Raw genomic sequence first — 24,223 nt, forward strand, 5'->3', positions numbered from 1 at the left:
TTTAATTGTACTCAACTGTTCATAAGCCTTTGAACTCTACAGAAATAGGACACACTAATATTCTTGAACTTGTTTAGCAAATGCAAGATGTTTACAAATGCAACAAACATGGAGTGTTCTGAAAACGAAAATCTGCACTTTTAAGATGTTAGTACATATTTAAAGATGCATCAAACCACAATGGCAGACAGAACATGCAACTATTTTTTGCTTTACAGCAGTTGTGCGATTTCTGTTGTCCTTGAAATGCTTATATTGATTCAAAATATGAGACAGGCAAATACCATGCAAGTCACTTCATGTTTTATTGCAGCACTAATAAGCTGGCCAACATTCCTACTAACAAGTGGTTGCCAGAAATGAGCCTCACCAGGCACTGTTGCTTTCATTATGGCATATATTTCCATTCTGACATCTACAAATCATTCCATTTTAATGATGCTTACACTGGGAGCATGACCAGTTTATAAGACACTAATGTTAGTTACTGGAAGATGAGTAACTAGTAATTTCTCAGCCTGTAGTCTTAGTTATTAAGTAATTATTATTTACAAAAGGCACTTCACACGCTTCAGAGGTACACAAACAGACATGGAGCATTCCTTCATGCTTGTGACCTGAGGTGGGCCACCTTTCCACTTAAAGTTACCTGGCTGTCTATCTTCTGCCTGACCCCTGAAGCGACGCCTGCGACTACGATTGCGTCGCTGGTTTTTTTTGTCTCTATCATCTGCAATTGCAAAGTTGAGGAATGAACCATTTTACAGATGATTTTTTTTTCAGCACAAAGCAGAAAGAAAAAGCCCTATTTCACACTTGCAAGTGGAGTAACAACAGTACAAGACCATGTTTAAATTGGCATTAATTTATGTTGATACCAAAAGGTAAGCACTGGTTCAAGGAATCATTTGCCTGTCTTATTAGAAACGTTTCTCCTTGATGAACTTTGCATAAACTATTATCACGAAATGGCAGTTACAGAATGCTGAGAGACACCTACCCGCAAAGAAGTCCTACTGACTTCAATTATTTTTAATTCTGTTAGTTCCGTAAATTTAAGCAACAAAACCACTCGGGCCCCACCAAAGATAAAATGGATGTTACGTTTACATTTACTTATTCTAAACGGGATTTTAAAATCTTCAAGACTAAATCAACTTTGCACTTCATGGTAGGTACAAAATGGACAATTGTTTCTTGAGATTTGGAACAAATGCTCTGTTCTTTTAACATGGTGGTGTAAAACCGGTTCAAACCAGAAGGATTTTAATGCAATTATAAGAACATGGCCTCAAATATTCTGGTTACATGTAAGTGACATCTTTAATTATGCAAACAGTTAACACTATATTAAGTTACAATTAAGTGTGACGATGAAAATGTAGAGTAATTGACTGTAATAGCACATTACAATTATACAAGTTTATGGGTATGAACCTCTTCGGTTTTGTTACAAGTGATTTACATACCTAAGCCATTTTCATTAACTGACGCCGTGTCAGATTCTGTCATGCCATCCATTAAGGCAGCATCTTCATCAGTCCTCCGTCTGCGAGATCGCCTGCGTCGGTTGGTGGTGTGATGCGATTCGCTTGCATCAGTATCTGCAGTCTGATCAGACTCTGTGTTATCCAGTAAGCTATAAGGATTGCTGTCTGGGTCTTTCAGCACTAAAGTAATGAGAGGAGGGGGGGAGAACCCCACAAAAGCCAGAAGTGGCACATAAATTTGTGTTGTTTTCATCTACCATTTTAAACAAAACGTTACGAGGGTAACCAAATACAAAGTAATCTAATCCCTTACATGCATACTAAATATGCCAAGCAACATAGGAAAAATCTGAAACGTTCTTGAAAACTTGAGAACATTGCTCTTGAAAGGGAAACAAAAGCTACAGAGCAGATGGCTTTGGAGGTTGTAAACATCAAGGCCATTGCTTTAATTCCATCCTCCAGAAAATCCCAGAGGCAATTGGTTTTTTATTCATCTCCTCAGGTAAATGATTAGACATAAATTTCTGTCTCTTTATTTATATCCTAATTTGAAGAATGCCAGAAAGAGGGAAGAATATGCACATCATAGCTACTGGAATTCTTTCCAGTGGAGTTTATATGAGATATTTATGAGATATTTGAAAATACAGGCAGGCTGCTTCAACTTAGAGTTTGTGAGTGGAAGACATTTCTTTGAATACAGAAATGGGTAATATCCTAAAGCAGCTGCCCAACTCTCTCCCAATGAGGGGAATTTTTCTTGGAGTATTATTCTCCACAGCCCCAGTCTATTTTCAAACTTGATCTTTCCTTTCCTGAATTGTCTCACAATATTAGCTTTGGTCCTGTTTGGTTCAGTTTCAGAGAGTCATCCCACTGAGAGACTGATGACTTTGAACCCCTTTATATAATTTCTTTCCAACAGTCCATTGGATGAGAAAAAATAAAATGGCAACACAAAAGCATTCAAAGTTCAAAATTTAATAACCTCAGTGAATCAAGGCCAAGGCCCATCTTCTTTCTCATGGCAATTGAGAAAGTACTCTGGCATGCTTGAAGCAGGTACAGAAATTCCCGTAGTTGTTCGCTGGGAGCATGTTACCCCCAACTCAGAAATAACACCGAATCTTTCAAGCTTTTTTTTTAACCAGTACGCTCATCTAGGTTCCTCTTAAAACTTGTGGTCCTACCACAAGTAGTTCTTGACTGTGACTGGTAGCTTAGCAAATAGCTAATAACCCCAATTAATGACTCTATTAACCCGCTTGCAACATTGTCCTTATCTCTTAGAATATTTTCTGAAATACCTACAACTTTCCAAATCAGATCAGAAGATGCTCAGGATCGATCTGATTTTCCCCAGGGATTAATTTAAAAGCTTTTCTGCTATTGTTTTTCGTGTTATGCAGCAGCAGAGACCTCGCAATCTGAATTTGGCCTTCCGGATTAGAGAATCCCATATCCCAACACCAGTGACGTCAACATTGCCTCCTCCCCACCACCATTTAGCAACCTATCCTGTTTGGCTGAGATGAAAAATGTGAAGCCCTCTAAAGATTTATTTACATCTAATTACTTTGTGAATTGAGATAATGAACTTGAAAATGATAGCAGTAGAACTTTCTGGCATAAATTTGAAACAGGTTCTCCATACCAGAACTGATAGATGACTTCCCACCTCGCGGTCCACCTCGGCCCCGACCCCCAGAAACACTACGCCTTCCTCCTGGTGGGCGCCTTCGGCTGTCGCGCTGGTGTAGGACCTCCCTATCTTCATCCCCTGCTAGTGACCAATCACTCAGTTCGTCTTTTCTTTCTGATTCCGTCTCAGAGGGATTAGATAGCTCAGAATTTGTTCCTTCAGGAAGAAGATGGGAACCAAAAGAATAAAAGCATGAATCAGCAGCATACTTACAAGGATCATTTCAAAGGCACAAAGAAATACCAAAGTCTAACAGGCATTTGGATTTACTGGTTTATAAGGAGGAAATTACTATTTGCAAACTATATATCTAATATCAGGACATTTATTGTAGTTGTATCTGCAGTAGGTGGAACTTAATCCAAAAGGTAGACTCGATGTATTAGACGAGATCCAAATTAGAAAACAGCTGATGCTAGGAGAGATCAAACGTCTATGAAGATAGTTAAGAGCCAACATATTTTAAAGTCTACTGCTTTTAAGGAATGAGCCCTAGCTGTTTGTTAACTATGTGATACTGTTAGTGGGGGGAAATGCTCCCAAAACAAAGCACACAAAGAATCACACATAAGAGCCATGTGTTCTAAGCAGAATGTGATGTAGTCTGGATGGGCGAAACGGGTGCAATATCCCTTTTAATAAAAGGTGCCCTAATTTGGTAAAATTTCATTTTCTGTCATGCACAATACATAGTTTGAGATAATGAACCAGTGATCACTATTCATTATATTTCTGCTTCCAAACTTGCACTTTTTTCCTGAAATGTATGCAGAAAAGAACAGAAAAACCAAGCAAAATTTCTCATTAATCATAGTTTCCAGATCCATTCGAAATTTTCAGACCAAACTACCATTCCCGATAGCTTCATGACAATGGGGATTCATTTACATACCGTGTTTCCCCGAAGTCTTATTTTCTTTTCACTCACAAAATATGGCTTGGGCCTTATTATCAGGGGGAGGGCTTATTGTTTTGGGGTTGCTGGGCAGCTGCTCTCTTGCAAGTAGGCTCCCGAAGAGCCAGGCACAGCCACCTCACTACACAGCAGCCATGAGGTGACCATGCTCACAAGCAGCCGCCCAGTAACCCCCCTTTCCAGCCGGGCACAGCGCCTTTCACTGGCCTAGGGGTATCGCAAAGACATGTGAGCGCCTATTTGCCGCCCTCCGGCTCTTGTGGCTTGGTGCCATCGGAATGCCCCTAGATCAATGAATAGGTCTCTGCATGGCTGGATAAGGAGCTGCGTGAGTCGCTTTGCCGCTCCCTGCTCGCGCGACTCCCAAGCTTATTATGCCTTTGCCTAACTTTCCCTGCAAAGTCAGGGCATCTCTGCTGCCACCACCGCCGCATGGCTTTTTCTGCGGCTTCCAAAGCACGGAGATAGGATGCCGAGTCTTCTGGCAGTTGCCGCTCTGTGAGTACGCTCTATGGTTGTGGGCTGGCTGTCGGCAGAGCGTACTCCCAGAGTGTACAACTATAGAGCGTGTTCCCAGAGCAGCAACTGCTGGAAGACTCGGCATCTTACCACCGTGCTTTGGAAGCCGCAGAAAAAGCCATGCGGCGGTGGCGGTGGAGATGCCCTGGCTCTGCAGGGAGAGTTAGGCAAAGGCATTGTAAGCCTGGGAGTCGTGCAAACGGGGAGTGACAGAGCCGCTCGCACAAGCCCCCTCTCCAGCCATGCAGAGCCCCATTCACTGACCTAGGGGCATTCCGAAGGCGCAAAGCCGCGGCAGCCGGAGGGCGGCGAACAGCTGCTCACATGGCTTGGCAATACTCCTAGGTCAGTGAATGGCACTGTGCCCGGCTGGAAAGGGGGGTTGCCGGGCGGCTGCTCACGAGCGTGGTCACCTCATGGCTGCTGTGTAGTGCGTTTGACCCTAGGACTGCCTGGCTCTTCGGGAGCCTGCTCGCAAGAGAGCAGCTGCCCGCTACCCCCCCCTCTCCAGCTGGGCACAGCGCCACTCACTGACCTAGCAATATCCCGACAGCACCAAGCAACGCGAGCCTTTGCCCCCCACCTCGTTCCTGCGGCTTGGCTCCTTCCAGATACTGCAAGGTCGGTGAGCGGCGCTATGCCTGGGCGGAGGGGGTGGTGGTTGTCCAGGGGGGTTATTTTCGGGGGAGGGCTTACATTTTTGTCCACTCAAAAAATGTGGCATGGCTTATTTTCAGGACATGTCATATTTTCGGGGAAACACGGTAATTGGGTTTATTATTCAAAATTGAAGACATTGGCTGTTGTATCCACATTACAGTACTTTTGGTCTTGTGTTATGAACAGTCTATGGTGTTCAGTTATTAAGGAAACCTGTTATTTATTTATAACTTCTCTTAGCAAATTAAGTCTGATCTACTCAATATAAATCAATAATCTAGGAAAGAGGAATTACTAACATTTGTATTATTTAGAGGTATTATGTTGATATTATATAACACAGCTATCATAGTTACCAAAATTTTAATTCCAAATTATAAACTCTGCAGGCAATGGTTTATATTTTTTGTTTTTCTATCGAACTAAAGTTGGACAGAAAGAGTATTGAAGCTTTTCAACTTTTGGAGAAAACTCTTGAAAATACCCCCGATAGCCTAGAAAACCAATGAATAGATCACAGAACAAGTCAATTCAGAGTTCTCATTGAAAGAATAATCAATCAGACTTCTATGCAAAAACCCAATTCTCTTCAGAAGTCTATAATTCTAAGAAAGATGGGAAGAAAGAGAAGGAAAAAGACAATCAGCAAGCTGGATGCACTCAAAGACAATGCACCACACTGGAGATAGATCATCCAGAAGGTCAGTCTATGTCACGGGTGTCTGGCCTGTGGGGCCACCATGGAAACAGCGAAGGTCTGGCTGCTTCTGCCAGTGATAACAGAGCTCAGGAGGGCCACATGTGGCCATGCGTGTCCCCCGCCCAAGCAGTTAAACAACCCTGATGCAGCCCTCAATGAAATAGTTTGACACCCCTGGTCTATGTGATTGCTAAGAATCGATACTAACTTGATGTCCAACTTAATATAAAAAGCTTGAATTAAGCTGTAAGAAACAATAGACATTTTCCTGAAACCCATATTGAAACTTCATAGTGTATCAAAAACTCTGAAAAATAAATATATTAGATAATGTTTAGTATCATTTTTTGCTGTGAGCATATATTAAAAAAGAAATTCTGTTACCTGTTTACAAAAGAAACATAGTATCTACCCATACCCACACATAACGCACATATATACATGCTATATATGTGTTTGGTAAAAAAGTACACTGCCCTTGTTATATTCTCTATTAAGGACAAGAGGAGCAAAGCAAATTTTCATACCTTATCTTTAAACACACTTACCATAGCCAGAGGTGTAATTGGGCCCTCTCCGGCCTCTGCCTCTTCCACTATAGGACCTTGAGCCTTGTACAGATGAAGGGTTGCTTTCATCAGTGACATAACCCTTTTCCTTCTCAGGGCCTCTGGTAGATGAAGGTCTAAAACCCATGCCAATTTGACGTAACTGCTCGTCAATCTGGAGCCTTTCCATCCGTAGTTGTTCTACCTCCTGAATTGAGAGTTGCATTAAATATAAACTTAAGCTATGTAATGTTATTTTTCCCCAATTTATTTTCTTATGCACTCTTCACTTTAGAAAAAAAAAATAAGCAAGCTTCTAACTATACTAACAAATAATTACATTCACGGAATTACAGGCTCAAAGAGCTTCTGATCGCTTAAATGCCAATGAGAATCAACAAGACATGATTCACTGGAAATGCCCTAATAAGTTTTAGACAGTTCGGTATACATTTCTTTCAAATGTTTCACAATGTTTACTTGTAGCAATCTGTTTTTTCACATCGAGAACCAATTCTTGGTATAAGATGCTACTTAAGTATTGGTCTAGATTTGTTCAAATCAACTGTTTTAAAATACCAGAATAAAAATCCTTGGGGTTAAAACTACTGTGGAGTCTATAGTTATGAAATTACAAAATCAAAAAATAGTGATTAGGCTGGAAACAATCAGGGTTTTTATACGGGGGCTGAAGAATGCGGTATAAAGATTAGAAAGGTACACAAAAATAAATAATAGCAACAACAATGATGGGAATATAACAAGGTTAATCTAAAAATGTACTGGAAGACATAAGAAAAAAGCAGAATGATCACCTTCAAGATAAGGTAGATGTAAGTGAAAATAATTAGAAATCACTCCTGATTCCTAGCTCTGCAGCAGCAAATCACATTCATTTAATGGACCCTCAATAGGTAAGAGTGGACTGCAAACTAAATCTGAAAATTACGTCAAACAATGCTTACCTTTAAGTAGGCAATATGGTATTCAAGAAGTACTTGGACATTCCCTATGCTTTCTTTAGTACCCACAAACACAAATGGAACCATTCCCTATAAAGATAAAAAATGTTTTTCAAATATATATATATATAAACTAAATCACATATAATTCTTGCAACTGTATATGCGTGCCTGGACACACACACAAAGTCAAACACTATTTTAAATAAAGCTACCATGTAACTTATGTGCTAGATTGTGTCTGTCTTATTTACGATTGATTCCAGAGCAGTCTCAATAATATTCTAGTATGAAGTGGTTGGGGGTGTTTTTTGTTTTTTTTTGCCAGGCGTAAGTTGTTAGATTTGTTTTGTTTATATTGTACAAACAAGCAAATCTTAAGAGCTTAACCTGAATTCTCAAGAGAGGCTAAACTGATTGGCTTGGAGTTATAAAATCTGTAGAAAACCTTAAAGATAACAGAACCCAGATTTTGACTTTTGAAACCAAATTTTAAAAGAATTAGCTAGCTTATGGCCAACCTATAGGGAGCAGAAGCCATAATTGATAAGATACAATCATTTGATCAAGAATAAGCTAATGTCAAGGTTGAGTCTCTAATTAGTGAGGAACCTTTGAACTCTGCCAGAGATGCTGGCATATTGTTGAAGTTACTTGGATGTTACAAGACAGAGGCCGTACAGACATCAGTGAATGCTTGGTGCTGTAGCATCACTAGATTAAAGAGGGGAGCACAATCTAAAGCCCACAGCATTCTCCTATGACTGCCCATTGCGAATCCATAGGCTTCAATGGAATAATGCAATCGTTCAAAATAGCAATTTAGAACTGTATGCATCTGAGCTGTCTATTTCCTACAGTATCTTTGTACGGTTACCTGGTTAGACACAATGGGAAACATACCATATTTTTCAGAGTATAAGAGGCACCAGAGTATAAGAGGCACCAAGATTTTGAAGAGGTAAATTTTTAAAAAAAGTTTTTGCACTCTGCAGAACTCCCAAACCCTCTGCACGCCTCATTTTTTGTGAAATATGGGGCATGCAGAGAGTTTGGGAGGCCTGCAAAGTGCTCCTGGGGGCTGGGGGCAAAAACAAGCAAAAAAAGTCCTGTTTTTCACAAAATGGGTTCTTTTTTGCCAAGAAAGGCATGCATAGCCTTTAGGAGGCTTGTAGAGTACTCCTGAGGTGGGGGTGGGGGGAATGAGCAAAAAACAGCCTGCTTTTTGCTCATTTTTGCCCTCCCCAGCCCCCAAGAACACTTTGCAGGCCTCCCAAACCCTCTCTAAGAGGTTTACAGAGTCAGCGTATTTGCCCCCAACAATCTGGGTCCTCATTTTACCGACCTCGGAAGGATAGAAGGCTGAGTCAACCTTGAGCCAGTGAGAATCGAACTGCAGTCAGCAGAAGCAGCTTGCAGTACTGGATTCTAACCACTGAGCCACTGCGACTCATAGGGCATGAACAGCACACCCTTTCCACCATTATTCCACAAACAAAACCTCACATCCCCCTTTAATTTCTACCCTACCCATAAGACGTTCATTGCCAAGGAAAGAGGGGAAAAAAGTTAAAATCGTACATCTTCTCTGGGTAGTTTGTTCTCGTTGTCTCCTTCAATTCTCACTCGAACAACTCCAGACTTGTCCACAATCTCTTGAATAACTTTGCCATTTTTGCCAATTACTTTCCCTTTAACAAATAAAAGATATTGAAGTTGTGAGTCATCATTAGGCGTTTGGTCTCAAGTAAACCGTCAACAAGAAAAGCAATTAGAAAAATTCTTTATAATAATTTAAGGCTGATGATGGGACTACTTTTATGACTGAAAGAAAGATAAGGGTAATTTCCACTTCCCCATTAGGCTCTGCTGCGCCCTCAAAATATAAATATTTATGGCCATTAGGTTAGATTGAAATAGATTGGCAGGGAGTGTGCTTGTGAAAGGGGGGGGGGAGAGAAAAGATGGGGAAAATATTTATGTTGAAACTTTTCCCTGCTAGTGTTAAAATGTTATTATTATTATTACATACCTACAAGACTCCTAGGAACCTGAATAAAGTCTTCCACAAATTCCAAATAGCTTCTAGCTTTTTTCACTGCCTCAGCACTCTGGTAATAAATAGAACAGAATGCATTAAACATTAACAATTAAAAAACTTTTAGGGAACAGTTATTTCCATATAAAATGAGGAGGGAAAACTACATATACTCTCTTTTGCAATGAGAAAATGCAAGTATTTGTATCTGGCAAATTAAAAATGATGGCTATCAAACAGGTGCTTAAACACTATGGGATTATGGGACTTTATCTCCAAACTACTATATACATTTGCAAATTGGTGCCTGTACTTTTACATAACCATTTAAGTAAATGTTTTTATCGGAACCTCGACATTACAATAGCCATTTTGTCACCCATCCAAAATTTCTCAGATCTGAGGAGAACCTTGATTATTCTTTAATAATCCTTAATTAACCAGCATTCCTGCAAAGGAACCAAACATGCAGCCAACTGAACTTCACCATCTAGTCCAGGGGTGTCAAACTGGTGGCCCACAGTCTGGATAGGTTATATGCAGGCCACACCCACCCCAGCTCCGCGAAAGGGAAAACATCACGAAACTGTCACATGATGGCAACGTGACAATGCGAGTTTGACACCGAGCTAGTTCTCTAGTTGCAGAAGTCATCCTAATGATGCAATATAATGAAAGAAAGCACGCCTACTTGATTGTCCCCAAATCAGGGATCATCCTAACCTACCATGTAGCAATGAAGATCAAATGTTATATTACGAAGATGAAAGGACTGCAGAGAAGACCTTATCTCTGTGATGGCGAACCTATGGCATGCATGCCAGAAATGGCACGCAGCGCCCTCTCTGTGGGCACGTGAGCTGTCGCGCCAGTTCAGATCTGCTGCGCATGTGTGCATGCCTCCCACCAGCCAGTTGGTCTTTGGGTCTCTGCTGCGCATGCGCGTGCAGAGGCATACATATGTGCGGGGTGCATGTACGGGGTCATGCGTGCATTGCATTGGGGGGGGGTTCGGGCACTCGATCTGGAAAAGATTAGTCGTCACTGCCTTATCTACTGTACATCATCACAATTGCTGCATGATTATAATAAAACTGGCTTTGATTGTAGTCAGACTACCTCTAGCAAAAGAGTACTAATAGTGTAAATACATTTACTTCTTTCCCTTTTACATTTGTAGCATGTAATTACTTTGAATGGCATACTATGAAATATATACATCAAAATTGGGGGGGGGGGGGTATCTATAGTTAATGTGATTCTTCTTGAGACATGTTTGCCTGTTCCCGTTCTGTCCCCTTGCATATTAGTGTGGTAACATCTTTGGGAGCTGACAAATGCAGCTTTAGGGTCTCAGTTGGATTTCTACTTTCAACAGCCTCAAACATTTCCTGAAGTCTTCTTCCCATTCTTCCTTATAAGCACACTTGCCCATTCAATACTAACATTCACTGAAGGAATGGGACATCTGGGGGAGGCAAGTTCATTAGCCTTTATGCAATAACCCTTAAATGAGAAACATTACTGAATTCATCAGGAACACTCTAGCAATATTTTCTGATTTACTTAAATTGGAATGATTCTATCAACTGCCAGTAGGAATCAAAACTCAACATGGAGGCAGGCTCCCTCATTTAAGCATAGTGGAAGTGAGACTTGAGAAAGATTTACACAGATGCATTTAACAACTGTTAAAATTGCCTAGACCTTAATCCACAGGGATTTCTGAAGAAGATTACAAGTAAAAAGAACAGTGCGATATTCTGTATTTGCCTTCTTTCCCACCAATTCTTTGTTATTTCCATTATACTGGGATTAAAATATTGGAATTTGTCCAGTCTAATTCAACCCTCTAGACCAGTGATGGCAAACTTTTTTTGGCTCGCGTGCCAAAAGCAGGGGGAGCACAGGGGGGTCCTGCATGGGTGTGCCATAATGCAATGCACGACCCCAGCATGCATGCACACATGACCAGCGCTCCCATCATTTGTGCATGCTTTTTTCGCCCTCCCCAGGGCTCCAGAGGCTTTATAGGAGCCTGAGGAGGGCGAAAACAGCCTCTCCCGCCACCCAGAGGCCCTCCGGAGGCTTCAGGAGCTTTCCTGAAGCCTCCGGAGCGCAAAAAACCAGCCCTATGGGCAAACCGGAAGTTCAGGAACGGACTTCTGGTTTGCTTGTAGGGTCGGTTTAAGCCCTCCGGAGGCTTCAGGGACCTTCAGGAGGCTTCCCGAGGCTCCGGAGGACAAAAAACCATCCTATGGACACACCAGGACTTCTGGTTTGCTCGTAGGTCGTTTTTAGTCCTCCGGAGGCTTCAGGGAAGCCTCCTGAAGGTTCCTGAAGCCTCCGGAGGGCTTAAACGGACCCTACCAGCAAACCAGAAGTCCGTTCCTGAACTTCCGGTTTGCCCGTAGGACCGGTTTTTTTGCGCTCCGGAGGCTTCAGGAAAGCTCCTGGAGCCTCCAAGAGCCTCCTGGGGGAAGGGGAGAAGGCTGTTTTCACCCTCCCCAGGCTCCTATAAAGCCTCTGGAGCCTGGGTAGGGCGAAAAATGGCCTCAAAAAAAGGCTGACAGGGCAAAGCCTTGCGTGCCCTGACAATGGCTCTGCGTGCCATAGGTTCGCCATCCCGGCTCTGGACTTTAAGCCCAAAGAAATCAGAGTTTCCCAACTTGAAAACATGACTTTGCTGTGTTCTCTTTTACCTCTCCATAGATCCTGAAAGTTCCAGTATCTTCTTCAAGTTCAATTGCAGTAACGCCTGGCACTTTCCTGGCTTGCTGTATATTACTGCCATGTGTTCCTATTGCAAGTCCCATTAAGTCTTCTCTGACAACAAATTCTTCATGAAATGCCGCTGCAAGCTGTTTTGTGCACTGGGGAAAAGGAAAAAAAAATGTTTATTCTTCATAAAAACTTCAAGCATGAACACCGTTTCAGTGACTAAATCAGAAGCATAATTAAAAGGTGTGAGAAAACCAGCTGAGACCCACTCACTTCTAAATGCTTTGTTGCTTCTTCATTTCTTGACATGAGCATTAACTTGGTTCGAATGCTACGCAAATGCATGTCGCTGAGTATGCCCACTCTTTTTACTGTTGCCTCACTGGCAGACTGAAAGAAAAACAATGTGTAAGGATTTTCATTTGACAGGGGATGAATTTAAAAAAAAACCAATTATTTCACCTGTCATTGTCCCAAAGGTGCTTTTTCAAAAAGGCAACTGGACTTTGTTTTTCCTCTGAAAAAAGCACCTATGGGACAACCACAACCTGGGTAACTGAGAATCTCCACAAACAATTTACCTACCTCTGATTCATATCTAATTTAGAATATGTGGAAGTTAAGAGAACAAATAAAATTGATATGCTAAGTATTTTCTTTCTATTTAAAACTGAAATATTTGTTTTTATCAGTTTATTAGGGTGGTGAAATCCATATTGTTATTAGTGGGCAAGCAGGCTCTGCTGATCTACTCTGCTCAATGCAGCTTGATATGCCTTTAGCATAAAGCCAGATTCAGATGCAACAGCTGTGGCAATCAAAGTGACACCAAATAATACAAAAACCTTTGCTATAGGTCCCAGGTTGTTGTTTGATCCAATAGGCCAGGGGTGTCCAAACTTGGGAACGGAGATAACGAAGTAGTACTGTGTTTCCCCAAAAATAAGAAAGGGTCTTATTTTCTTTTGACCCCCCCCCCCCCCCCCGAAATAAGCCCTTGGCCTCATTTTCGGGGAGGTCTTATTATTTTCGAGGTGCAGGAGGCGGCAAGCGTGGTCACCTCATGGCTGCTGCTGTGTTGCAATATTTTTGGGGAGGGCTTATTTTGGGGGAAGGCTAAATTTAGCACATGTGCTCAAAAGCCCGATTGGGCTTATTATCCAGGGAGGTCTTATTTTGGGGAAAACAGGGTAGATACCATATTTTTCAGACTATAAGACACACCGGTGTATAAGATGCACCAAGATTTCGAAGAGGTAAGTAGGGAAAAAAAGGTTTTGCCTTCCCTCAGCCCCTAGCACAGGGGTGTCCAAACTTGGGAACTTTAAGACTTGTGGACTTCAACTCACAGAATTCCCCAGCCAGCCATGCTGGCTGGGGAATTCTGTGAGTTGAAGTCCACAAGTCTTAAAGTTCCCAAGTTTGGACACCCCTGCAATAGGCAAAGGTTACCAGGCCCAAATAGTACAGCTTGGATTATAGCTTGCATGAGATCCTATTTGCAACTCTTCAATCTGCATTTTCTAAAGAATATTTTCTTTTCACCAGTGGAAAGGTATAGTAATATCTTTCAATACTGGTTATTTGTTTATACAAGCCAGACCCAAAGTATCCAATTGGTAACATAGTTACCATAAAAATGACTTGGTCACTGATGGGGTAAAAAAAAAAAAGGGAAGAAACTTTATCTTACCAGAACTATTAATTGAGCTGCTTCAGCCTGGTAAAAAATTCTGCAGGCTCCTACCGCTTTCTTAAAATCCTTGTGAGCGCTTTCATTAGCACACCTAGAAAATTAATGTATGAATTAATTTGGTTTGAAAGGTGACCAATAAGACATGAAGTTGGAAAAATTGAAAATACTGAAAAATCTCTTAAGGCACAGCCAGAAAACAACTTTTAAAAAGCTCATTTGCTTTTATTGAGAAAAGAACTGAAAACTTATACCACATTGCCAAAAGAATAAAACACAACAAAACATTACAAGGTGAAACACTGATTTAACAGACCAATTATTCCCAATTGTCCATTAAATCAGACTGTACATCATTTGAAGGAACATTACTATACAAATAATACAAATTAGAATCAAGATGTTTTTATACAAATGATGTAAAAGCAGGAAGAATTCCATCTGCTGCATCTGAGATCCACTGCATTGAGTTCTGATAAATCAAAGTTTCACATTTTGGATGTAGGTACACTGAGAATAATTTGCAGGAGCATACAGGTAGTCCTCACTCAATGACCCTAATTGGGATTGGCAACTCTGCAGCTAACCAAAGCAGTTGCTAAGTGGGGAATCACATGACTGCGATTGGTCTTTCCAGCTGGAAAGAGACAAGATTACTGTACTCAGTTTCAGCTTTTGTTTGCCACCTGGCTGCTGGTGCAGTCACACTGCTTTTGATAATAATAATAATAATATTTAATGCTTCTAGACCGCCCCCTCTCCCGCAAGGGACTCGGGGCGGTGTACAGTTCATACAAAATATAACAGGATACAATAAAATTAAATTAAATATGTACAGTTGACAATTGACATGGAGGAGGTTAAAATGTAGTTAAAAGAACTGTACAAAGCAGATATAAAATAAATTCAAACCCCTAAAAAACAAATACAGTAAATTAAAAACCCCTAAAATAACCAGATATAATACATTTGCCAGGAGGGACAGTTGAATTATGCCAGGCCTGCTAGTCGGAACAGGTGGGTCTTCAGTTTTTGCCGGAAGGAGCGGAGGTCAGAAGTGGTTCTAATGTCGGGGGGGAGGTCATTCCAGAGGGTTGGGCCCATCCCAGAGAAGGCCCTACTCCTCGGTGTCGCCCGCTGGCATTGCCTAGTGGACGGCACCAGGAGAAGTCCCTCCCTGTGTGAGCGTATTGGCCGCAGGGATGTATGTGGGAGGATGCGATCCCGCAAGTAACTAGGTCCCGTGCCATGGAGCGCTTTAAAGATGGTAATCAGCACCTTGAAACGCACCCGGAAAACCACAGGCAGCCAGTGCAGCTCGCGCAGGAGAGGTGTTACGTGGGATGTGCAGAAGAATAAACAGCTCGCTCTCTTGAAATCCCTCTCCAATCTCTACACTCTGTGGTAGTGGGAGGGAAGGATCTAGCAAAGAAGAAATTGCCTACTGGAATCATTTTATTTCCCCACCCCAACCTCCATAGAGTAGAGAGATTGGAGAAAGGATTTCAAGACAGTACTGTAAGCTGTTTGCACAGTGTGATCACAGTTCTCAACCCAAGCTGCTGGCACAATTGCTGTCTCATTCCATTGCGTAGAAGAGCAATCAACTTATTTTCTTGCAATCCCTCTCTCTCCAATCTCTCCGCTTTGTTGGAAGGGGCAAGGGAGAAAGAAAAATCCGCAGGTCAGGCTCAGGATGTTCTGACTGTAATGGTGATCATGTGACTCAGGGACACCGAAGGGGTTATAAATGGGCTGTGACCTTATTTTTTCAGCACTGCTGTAACTTTGAATGGTTGCTGAACAAATTGTCTGTAAGCGAAGACTACTCGTATTAGGTCCTTTTCTGACCTTCCAAAATATAAGTGACAGCCCAAAAAGAGAATTTCCATGTTAATTTGCAAAGACAGGCAGCTTCACTCTTTCATTAGACAGAAAGTGTTCCAATTCAGGATTATCTTATGAAAGTCAATTTCTAATAGAGATATAGTTCTAATATAAGGAATTTTTAAGAGTACTTACGCCTCTCTCAGATCTTCTGGAACGTCTACGGCACATCTGAAGAATGTATTCTTGTTCACAGGTTTATTCTGATTCACAGGCCGAAGTCGTTCAAATGTGACTATTTCATTGTAGGTGGCATCACAAGCAGCATACTCAATGACATAAAACTGAGAAAAGATTCTTCTTCTTAATTTTTAAAAATAAGTCGTGACTGATCAAAGATTCAAAATATTTACTTTTCCCTCATTACGTATGTTTATCTATTCTCAACTATGTTTATTACATTTATTATTCCCTTCACAGCTCAAGAATGTCGTTATCATCTTTCCTAATCCCCATTTTCACTTTATAACAGCCCTGTAAGGTAAGGTTATAGAGTGTGATTTTAATTAAGATATTAAGACACAATATTAATTAATGTAAGATATTAAGGCCCTATAAAAGCGATAGTGAACCTTTTTTGGCTCGCCTGCCATAAGTGGGGGAGCACAGGGGGGTCATTTGCCGGCATGCTGCACCCATAATGCAATGTGCGACCCCCCCCAGTGCGCATGTGCGCACTACAGGCGCGACCCCCCATTTTTTGCATGCTTTTTTTGCCCTCCCCGGGCTCCAGAGGCTTTATAGGAGCCTGGGGAGGGTGAAAACAGCCTTCCCCGCCCCCCTGGAGGCTTCAGGGACCTTCAGGACGCTTCCCTGAAGCCTCCGGAGCAGTCAAAACGACCCTCCGAGCAAACTGGAAGTCCGTTCCCAAAGTTTCGGTTTGCCTGTAGGGCCGGTTTTTTGCCCTCCGGAGGCTTCAGGGAAGCTCATGAAGCCTCCCGAGGGCCTCTGGGGGGGTGGGGGAGGCTTTTTTCGCCCTCCCCAAACTCCTATAAAGGCTCTGGAGCCCGGGGAGGGCGAAAAATGGCTTTTTAAAAGGGTGAACTCAACTGGCCAGCACGCACATGCGCGCTGGCCAGCAGACAGGGCAGTGCCTCACGTGCCCTGACAAATGGCTCCGTGTGCCACCTGTGGCACGCGTGCCATAGGTTCGCCATCACTGCCCTATAATATTTATATTATAATTAAGGCCCTATTAAGGTATTAAAAATAATGCAACAGTCATATAGCACCCATACATTGTCAAAGACTTATTTTCCCTTCATTCATTAGGTCATATTACATTAAAACAGCCATAGCCTCAGAAAATAAATTATTTGGGATAAAATTTGTATTTCAGGCTCTTTTTCCTTCTTATTATCCATTCCACGACTAACTAAGTTAGAAGATTCAAGTTTATTTCATTTTTTTTTCAAGATTGGAAGATAGTAGTGACCAATAGAAGAGAATATTTGTAGATCGAGGTTGAACTGTGAGGTCTTTGGTACGTTCTGAACTTGATTCGTTTTCTTGCAGACATTTCATTACCCAACCAAGTACCGTATTTATCGGCGTATAACACGCACTTTTCCCCCCGAAAAATAGGGGGCAAATGATGTATGCGTGTTATACGCCGATATACGCCAGGCGATATACGCCAGGTGCACAGAAAAGGATCACGGAGCGCTTCGCTCCAAAAGCAGCTGCTTTTCTGTGCGCCTGGCGTTTAAAACATCCGGCTATCTATCTAAACGCCAGGCGCACAGAAAAGGATCGCGGAGCGCTTCGCCCCAACAGCAGCCGTTTAGATAGATAGCCGGATGTTTTAAACGCCAGGCGCACAGAAAAGCAGCTGCTGTTGGGGCGAAGTGCTCCGCGATCCTTTTCTCTGCGCCTGGCGTTTAGATAGATAGCCGGATGTTTTAAACGCCAGGCGCACAGAAAAGCAGCTGCTGTTGGGGCGAAGTGCTCTGCGATCCTTTTCTGTGCGCCTGGCGTTTAGATAGATAGCCGGATGTTTTAAACGCCAGGCGCACAGAAAAGCAGCTGCTGTTGGGGCGAAGTGCTCCGCGATCCTTTTCTGTGCGCCTGGCGTTTAGATAGATAGCCGGATGTTTTAAACGCCAGGCGCACAGAAAAGCAGCTGCTGTTGGGGCGAAGCGCTCCGCGATCCTTTTCTGTGCGCCTGGCGTTTAGATAGATAGCCGGATGTTTTAAACGCCAGGTGCACAGAAAAGGATCGCGGAGCGCTTCGCCCCAAAAGCAGCTGCTTTTCTGTGCGCCTGGCGTTTTAAACATCCGGCTATCTATCTAAACACCAGGCGCACAGAAAAGGATCACGGAGCGCTACTCAGCGGGGTGTGGGCGAGAGGAGGAGAGAATGGATGAGCCGTCTCTCCTCTCCCAGACACCCGACTAAAACACTTTCTTTCGCCCGCGGAAGAGCTCAGGCGGGCGAAAGGAAGCGCTTTAGACAGCGGGGTGTGGGTGAGAGGAGGAGAGAATGGATGAGCCGTCTCTCCTCTCCCCGGACTCCCGACTAAAAGTTAATAAAAAAAAGGAAGGAGGGAAGGATGGAACTGGAAGGGAGGCAGGGAAGGAGAAAGGAAGGATAGGAGGATAGGGAAAGAGGAAAGAAGGCAGGCAGGCAGAAGGGAGGGAGGTGCAAGGAAGGAAGGAAGCATAGATAAGCAGGAGGGAAAGAAGGCAGGCAGGCAGGAGGAAAGAGGAAGGAGGGAACTGGAAGGGAGGCAGGAAGGAAGGGAAGGAGGAAGGGAGGGTGGAAGATAGTAGCAGTGAAAGCAGCAGTGTTCATAGTTGCTTTTACTGTCCTTTTACATTATTTACCTTATAAGTGGTAATAATATTAATAAAAAAAAAGTTCTGAGCTACCCTTATTTTGCTTCAAAGTTCTTTATTTGAAATTTAAATTTTTTTCCTGAAATTTCCCTCTTAAAATGAAGGTGCGTGTTATACGCCGATAAATACGGTAACATCATCACTGCTAGTTCTGCTAGAATAGTACTGATGATGTTACCCAGTTAAGTAATTAAATGTCAAGCTCAGAATGCACTAAGGACCCCATGGATAAGAAGTAAGTTACTAAATATATATAATTTAACTTCTATGTGGTTCTTAGCTATTCAATTACTTCACAATAATTAATGCTCCCTTTAGATGAATCTTTCTCGTGATACAATTCCACTTCTACTTACCTCCCCTTTCATCATTCGAACCTTTGCCAGCCACCAGCCACATGGCTCTTGGTCATTTGCTCTTGAGTAAACCTGAAAGTAAATTATACAGTATTTAGACCACTGTGATTTGAACTTCTTATGAAAATCATTTTAAAATGTTATGTAATATTTGGATTTATTCCATAATTTTTAATCAGAGTTCCCAAAATCAAGCATGAGAAATTTCAATTAATTGAATATTTTCTGTTTTTTTCTTCTCACCATAAAGAAGTGGTACCTATGTCGAAAGTTGGATCACTTCTCTATGCTGAGATGTAATTGTCCCAAAGTGGTTATTTTTGCACAAATTAATATTATGGAGCATCAAAAAAACTTAACTATGAAAATCTTCTTACATTTAAAGATTAGCAGGGTCATTAAGTCTTTTCTTTAAAAAAAAAATCCTATTCCTTAGGCCCGTGATGGTGAACCTATGGCATTCGTGCCACACGGAGCCATTTGTTAGGGCACACGAGGCATTGCCTTGTCAGCTCCAACGTGCAGGTGTGTGCTGGCCAGCTGACATTGGCCTCCTTCTAAGGCCATTTTTCACCCTCAGGAGGCTTTAGGAGGCTTCCCTGAAGGCTCCAGAGGGCAAAAAACGGCACTACGAGCAAACCGGACTTCCAATTTGGCCATAAGGCCAGTTTTTCGCGCTCTGAAGGTTTCAGGGAAGCCTCCGTAGGGTCTCGGGGTGGCGGGGGAGGCTGTTTTTGCCATCCCCAGGCTCATAGAAAGCTTTTGGAGCCTGGGGAGGGCAAAAAACGGGTCCATCACAGGCCAAAAGCTGGGGGTAGAATGGGGACACGCGTGCATAGCATTATGGGTGTTTATATGGAAGAAAAAAATAAATGATTTTAAATAATATCCTCCAGCCTGAAGAAAATAGAATTTCGAAAAAAAATAGTTGGTGATGTAGAAATGAAATTAAACTGTTATTATGAAACTCATTAAGTTGTCAATTAATCTTAATGGGACATACTTTCATAATGAAAAGAAATTAAATATGCCCACACATGGATTATTTCTCTACTGAAGAAAACGTGGCGGATGTAGCCCTCACAATAATCTAATCTGAAACATGTTTGGCTTGATTTTTGGTATTCTATATACAGTTACTAACAATGCTATAAATAATTTACAAATTACTGGACAAAAACCTAAGACTGAGTAAAACTTAATTCATGGCTGTATAAAACAACACCAACCCAATTCTGCTGTACTATAGCAAGAAAGTATTATAAGGCCTCTTCCTAGCTACCCTATATCCATTCTCTAAGTCAGATGAAGAAGTAATGGCTATGACATTCCAACACATCCCACATATTTAAAATCCAGAAGCACAAATCATCTGGCTGAATATATGATTTAATCAGAGATACTAATCATACATTTCAAATAAATAGCTTATGCATCCCATGTAGAATGAGAATTAAGTTAACAATTTGAATTTTCTTCAGACAATATTCTTTATACTGGACCTCAAATAGCTTTTACACCTGTTCTGATATAACAGAATAGGCAACGAAATCTTGCCCACTGCATTTTATCACTCCTCTAACGAGAAGAATTTAGCTTTATAGAACCCAAAAAACAGAAGAAACCAGTAGCACTAAATGTATTTACAAGAACATCTTTGAAGCACCCAAGAAGCTTTCAAACAATGTTCATACTTTCCCAAAATAAAGGCATGGTTAAGTTGTAATATAAAAAGTATCTTGAGGGTCTACAGGATATGACAAGAGGAAGCCTCATCCTATCTGCCTTCCATAAATATTGTATGACTGGTTAAACCTACCATAGCAACCATTTTGTGAAAGCACCTACAACATGCTCTCAGCATTCCAAGCATACCCACAGACTTCAAAATATTGCCTATATCCACCACTGAGGATGGAGCCTTTTCTCCAAGAAAGCATATTTTGGTTAATTATTAAAAACACATTCATGACAAAAGTTATTTGGCATTAAAATATTCTACCCTGGCACGATAGACTTTTTTAAAACAAAAATTAAATAGCCTTCTGTCAGGAGTGTAAATTCCATATGGAACAATGCGGTTGAGGTCATTTCTTACTATATCTCAGCTTCAGATTTGGCAGGAATTCAAGACAATATTTTGTACTGTGTAACTATTGCAATTAATATTCATGGCATGGCTGCTGTGATTTTTTTTAATTTAAACATGGTTGCTTAAAAATCTGCCCAAAAGCAACTCATATTTTTTTTTCCTAATAAAGTTATTTCCTTTTAAATAATGGTTCTGATTTTTTTTCAATTTTGCATTTTTAAAGCCGTTAAAAAAAAAGTTCAATTAACTTGATGATAGCAAACTAAGTTCCACTATTAACCTTCCAGAAGAAACTTCCACATAAGCAAGCAAAGAAATACTTGAATTAAATCACCTCCACTTCATCTCCTTCACCAATTTCTTTCTTGATATCAGGTGGTGGTGGTAATCTTACTTCACTGAAAGGAACCTGACGTTCTGGTTGCCAACTGTAAATTGAATAGATATTTTAGATTAGCAAGGATTACCAAGAATGTTACCTGTCACTTAAATGGAATACTATCAACTTTAACTCAGCAGAGAACTCCATTGCGTATAGAGACAACTAAGAAGTGCAGCTGTTAGAAAACGAGGACTCAACTGCAGGCAGAACAATCCCACCAGTGTAAAGTGACACCAATTTTAATTTGGTTGCTCTGGTTGCCAATACAGAGGGGCTATCACAAGCAATTCAAAGTGTTGGAATCTTTAAATTCTACAGCGATTTAGCCAATCAGAATAAAAAAGATGGGCATATTCTACAAACAAAATGAAAGTGGGAAAAGCAATTTTAGTAATACGTACTTGTTTTCAAACACGACTGTGAGTGAATCCTCATGAACATCTTTGATGAATCCCTGAGATAAAAGAACAAAAATTACAATAAATTACAGCACACAAAAAAATAGCATTTTATTACAAAATTTCTATTTAACAGAAATGCAGCAGAAGATACCAAGAATTGTAGATTTATTTAACAGACAAGAGACTTATTGGAGAAGAGATGCTGATAAATTGCTCTCACTCTTGTTGCAGTGATATGGAGACCAATGAATCACTAATAGTCCCCAACAAATTATTCTTGATAGAACAAAAAATCCTTCATCCTGCTCAAATTCTCTCCTGGCTTTTCCCCACCCAGATCAATAACTGTTCATAGTTGATATTTCCCAAAATTTATTTATTAAATATGCCACCAATCTCACTGTTGAAAGACTCTGAAATGTCATTTAAAAAATTATAAACCATTATTGTCAAATCTACTTTACTAATCCTTTTGTTGTGACAGACTATAGACTAGCAAAAGTAAATGTTCAGACCAGATCAGTGGTGGGATACGACTGGTACGCCCCAGTATGGGCATACCGGGGCCTGCTGGGAGCATTAGGTACCGTTCCGTTCCGGTGCTCCGGAGGGCCCACCCGCCCTCCTTACCTGTATTTGAGCCGATCGGGGATTCTGCACATGTGCACAGAGTGTACGGCGCCCGCGCAACGCTCCGCCGACCAGCTGGAGCTTCGCGGGCGGTAAGTACATATGCGCGTGCTGCGCGGGTGCACATGGTGGACACCCGGCCCCGTTGCACCGATCTGGAACCCACCACTGGACCAGACAAACAAACTGCAGTGTTAATTGGCAATTAACGACTGCAATTGGGATCGGGAATTTCACTGTTAAGCACTGCTGTCACTAAGTCACATGACTAACGATGGTAGGTCTAGTTACAGTCAAGTGAGGTCATTAAGTGCAATGCCACATGACCACAACTTGAGATTTCCTACTGGTTCACCCTTTGCTTAAGGGGCAGCACTGGCCTTGTCAGCTGGAAAGTCAACAGCCCGAGACCTCATTCCCATAACGGAATGAGCTCCCATTCTTGCCCAAGCTCTTGCCAACCTAGCAATTTAAAAGCATGTAAATGCTAGCAGATACCACTTCGGTGTGAAAAGTAACATGCTGGCCACATGGCTGCAGTAACATCTTCCGACAGCGCTGGCTAATAGCCCTTGAAATGGAGATGAGCACCCCTACAGTCGACAGCAACTAATAATAATAATAATAATTTAAATTTATTAGCCGCTCCCTTTCCGAGAAGGACTCGGGGCGGCGTACAATGGAGTTAAAAACATATAACATTTACATAAATCCATGACATAAATAAGTACAAAGACACACATGTTCGGAGGAGGTTAACAGATACAATACATAGACAATTAAAAACCATTAAAATACCCTAATTACAAAACCCCATGTACAATCCAAATTCAAAATATTAAAAAACAGACAGTCAGGAGGGGTGCGAGAAAATTACGGTTGAGCCAGGCCAGATAGTTGGAAGAGGTGGGTTTTCAGTTGTACACGGAAGGAGCGGAGATCGGAAGTAATCCTGATGACCCGGGGGAGGTCATTCCACAGGGCTGGGCCCATCACAGAGAAGGCTCTGCTCCTGGGTGTCGCCCCCCGACACTGTTTGGCGGTCGGCACCCGGAGAAGTCCCTCTCTGTGAGAGCGGATAGGTCGTAGGGATGTGTGGGGCAGGATGCGATCCTGCATGTAACTAGGCCCTGTGCCATGGAGCGCTTTAAAGATCATAATCAAGACCTTGAAACGCACTCGGAAGACCACAGGAAGCCAGTGCAGCTCGCGCAGGAGAGGTGTTACAGGGGAGAATCTAGTCCTCCCCATGATCACCCGCGCGGCCGCGTTCTGGACCAACTGTAGTCTCCGAGTGCATCTCAAAGGAAGCCCCATGTAGAGAGCATTGCAGTAGTCCAGGCGAGACGTCACTAGCGCATGGGTGACTGTGCGTAGGGCATCCCGGTCCAATAAGGGGCGCAATTGGCGCATCAGGCGAACCTGATGGAACGCCCCCCTTGCCACGGCTGTTACATGGTCATCCATGGACAGCCGGGCATCCAGGAGGACGCCCAAATTGCGCACCTGTTCCATAGGGGCTAATTGCACGCCCCCAATGGCCAGAGATGGAAACACCTGGTTGAACCGGGGCGCCGGAAGCCACAGCCACTCCGTCTTGGAAGGGTTGAGTTTCAGTCGGTTGCCATCCATCCAGATCCGTACGGCCTCCAAACACCGGGACATCACTTCGATGGCCTCATTGG

The 24,223-nt window shown here is 42.2% G+C and overlaps 1 protein-coding gene across 3 annotated transcripts in view; it reads right to left on the bottom strand.

Moving 5' to 3' along the window:
• FXR1 (FMR1 autosomal homolog 1) overlaps window positions 1–24,223 on the bottom strand; it is a 50,785-nt gene that overhangs the window by 3,328 nt on the left and 23,234 nt on the right. For 2 of the 3 annotated variants that reach the window (XM_081953824.1, XM_081953823.1), the window contains 14 exons: window positions 21,909–21,961; window positions 21,460–21,553; window positions 19,034–19,105; window positions 15,975–16,123; window positions 13,953–14,046; window positions 12,533–12,649; window positions 12,241–12,411; window positions 9,533–9,611; window positions 9,082–9,191; window positions 7,504–7,590; window positions 6,539–6,746; window positions 3,148–3,351; window positions 1,470–1,670; window positions 650–730 (listed from right to left, as the gene is read on the bottom strand). In XM_081953824.1, the coding sequence (XP_081809950.1) occupies window positions 650–730; window positions 1,470–1,670; window positions 3,148–3,351; window positions 6,539–6,746; window positions 7,504–7,590; window positions 9,082–9,191; window positions 9,533–9,611; window positions 12,241–12,411; window positions 12,533–12,649; window positions 13,953–14,046; window positions 15,975–16,123; window positions 19,034–19,105; window positions 21,460–21,553; window positions 21,909–21,961 (1,720 nt within the window). The remainder of the gene's footprint in view (window positions 1–649; window positions 731–1,469; window positions 1,671–3,147; window positions 3,352–6,538; window positions 6,747–7,503; window positions 7,591–9,081; window positions 9,192–9,532; window positions 9,612–12,240; window positions 12,412–12,532; window positions 12,650–13,952; window positions 14,047–15,974; window positions 16,124–19,033; window positions 19,106–21,459; window positions 21,554–21,908; window positions 21,962–24,223) is intronic. The other variant, XM_081953825.1, reaches the window with a different exon arrangement.

The sequence above is a fragment of the Natrix helvetica genome (genome assembly GCF_964273705.1).
Source record: "Natrix helvetica genome assembly, chromosome: 5".
NCBI classification, from domain to species: domain Eukaryota; kingdom Metazoa; phylum Chordata; class Lepidosauria; order Squamata; family Natricidae; genus Natrix; species Natrix helvetica.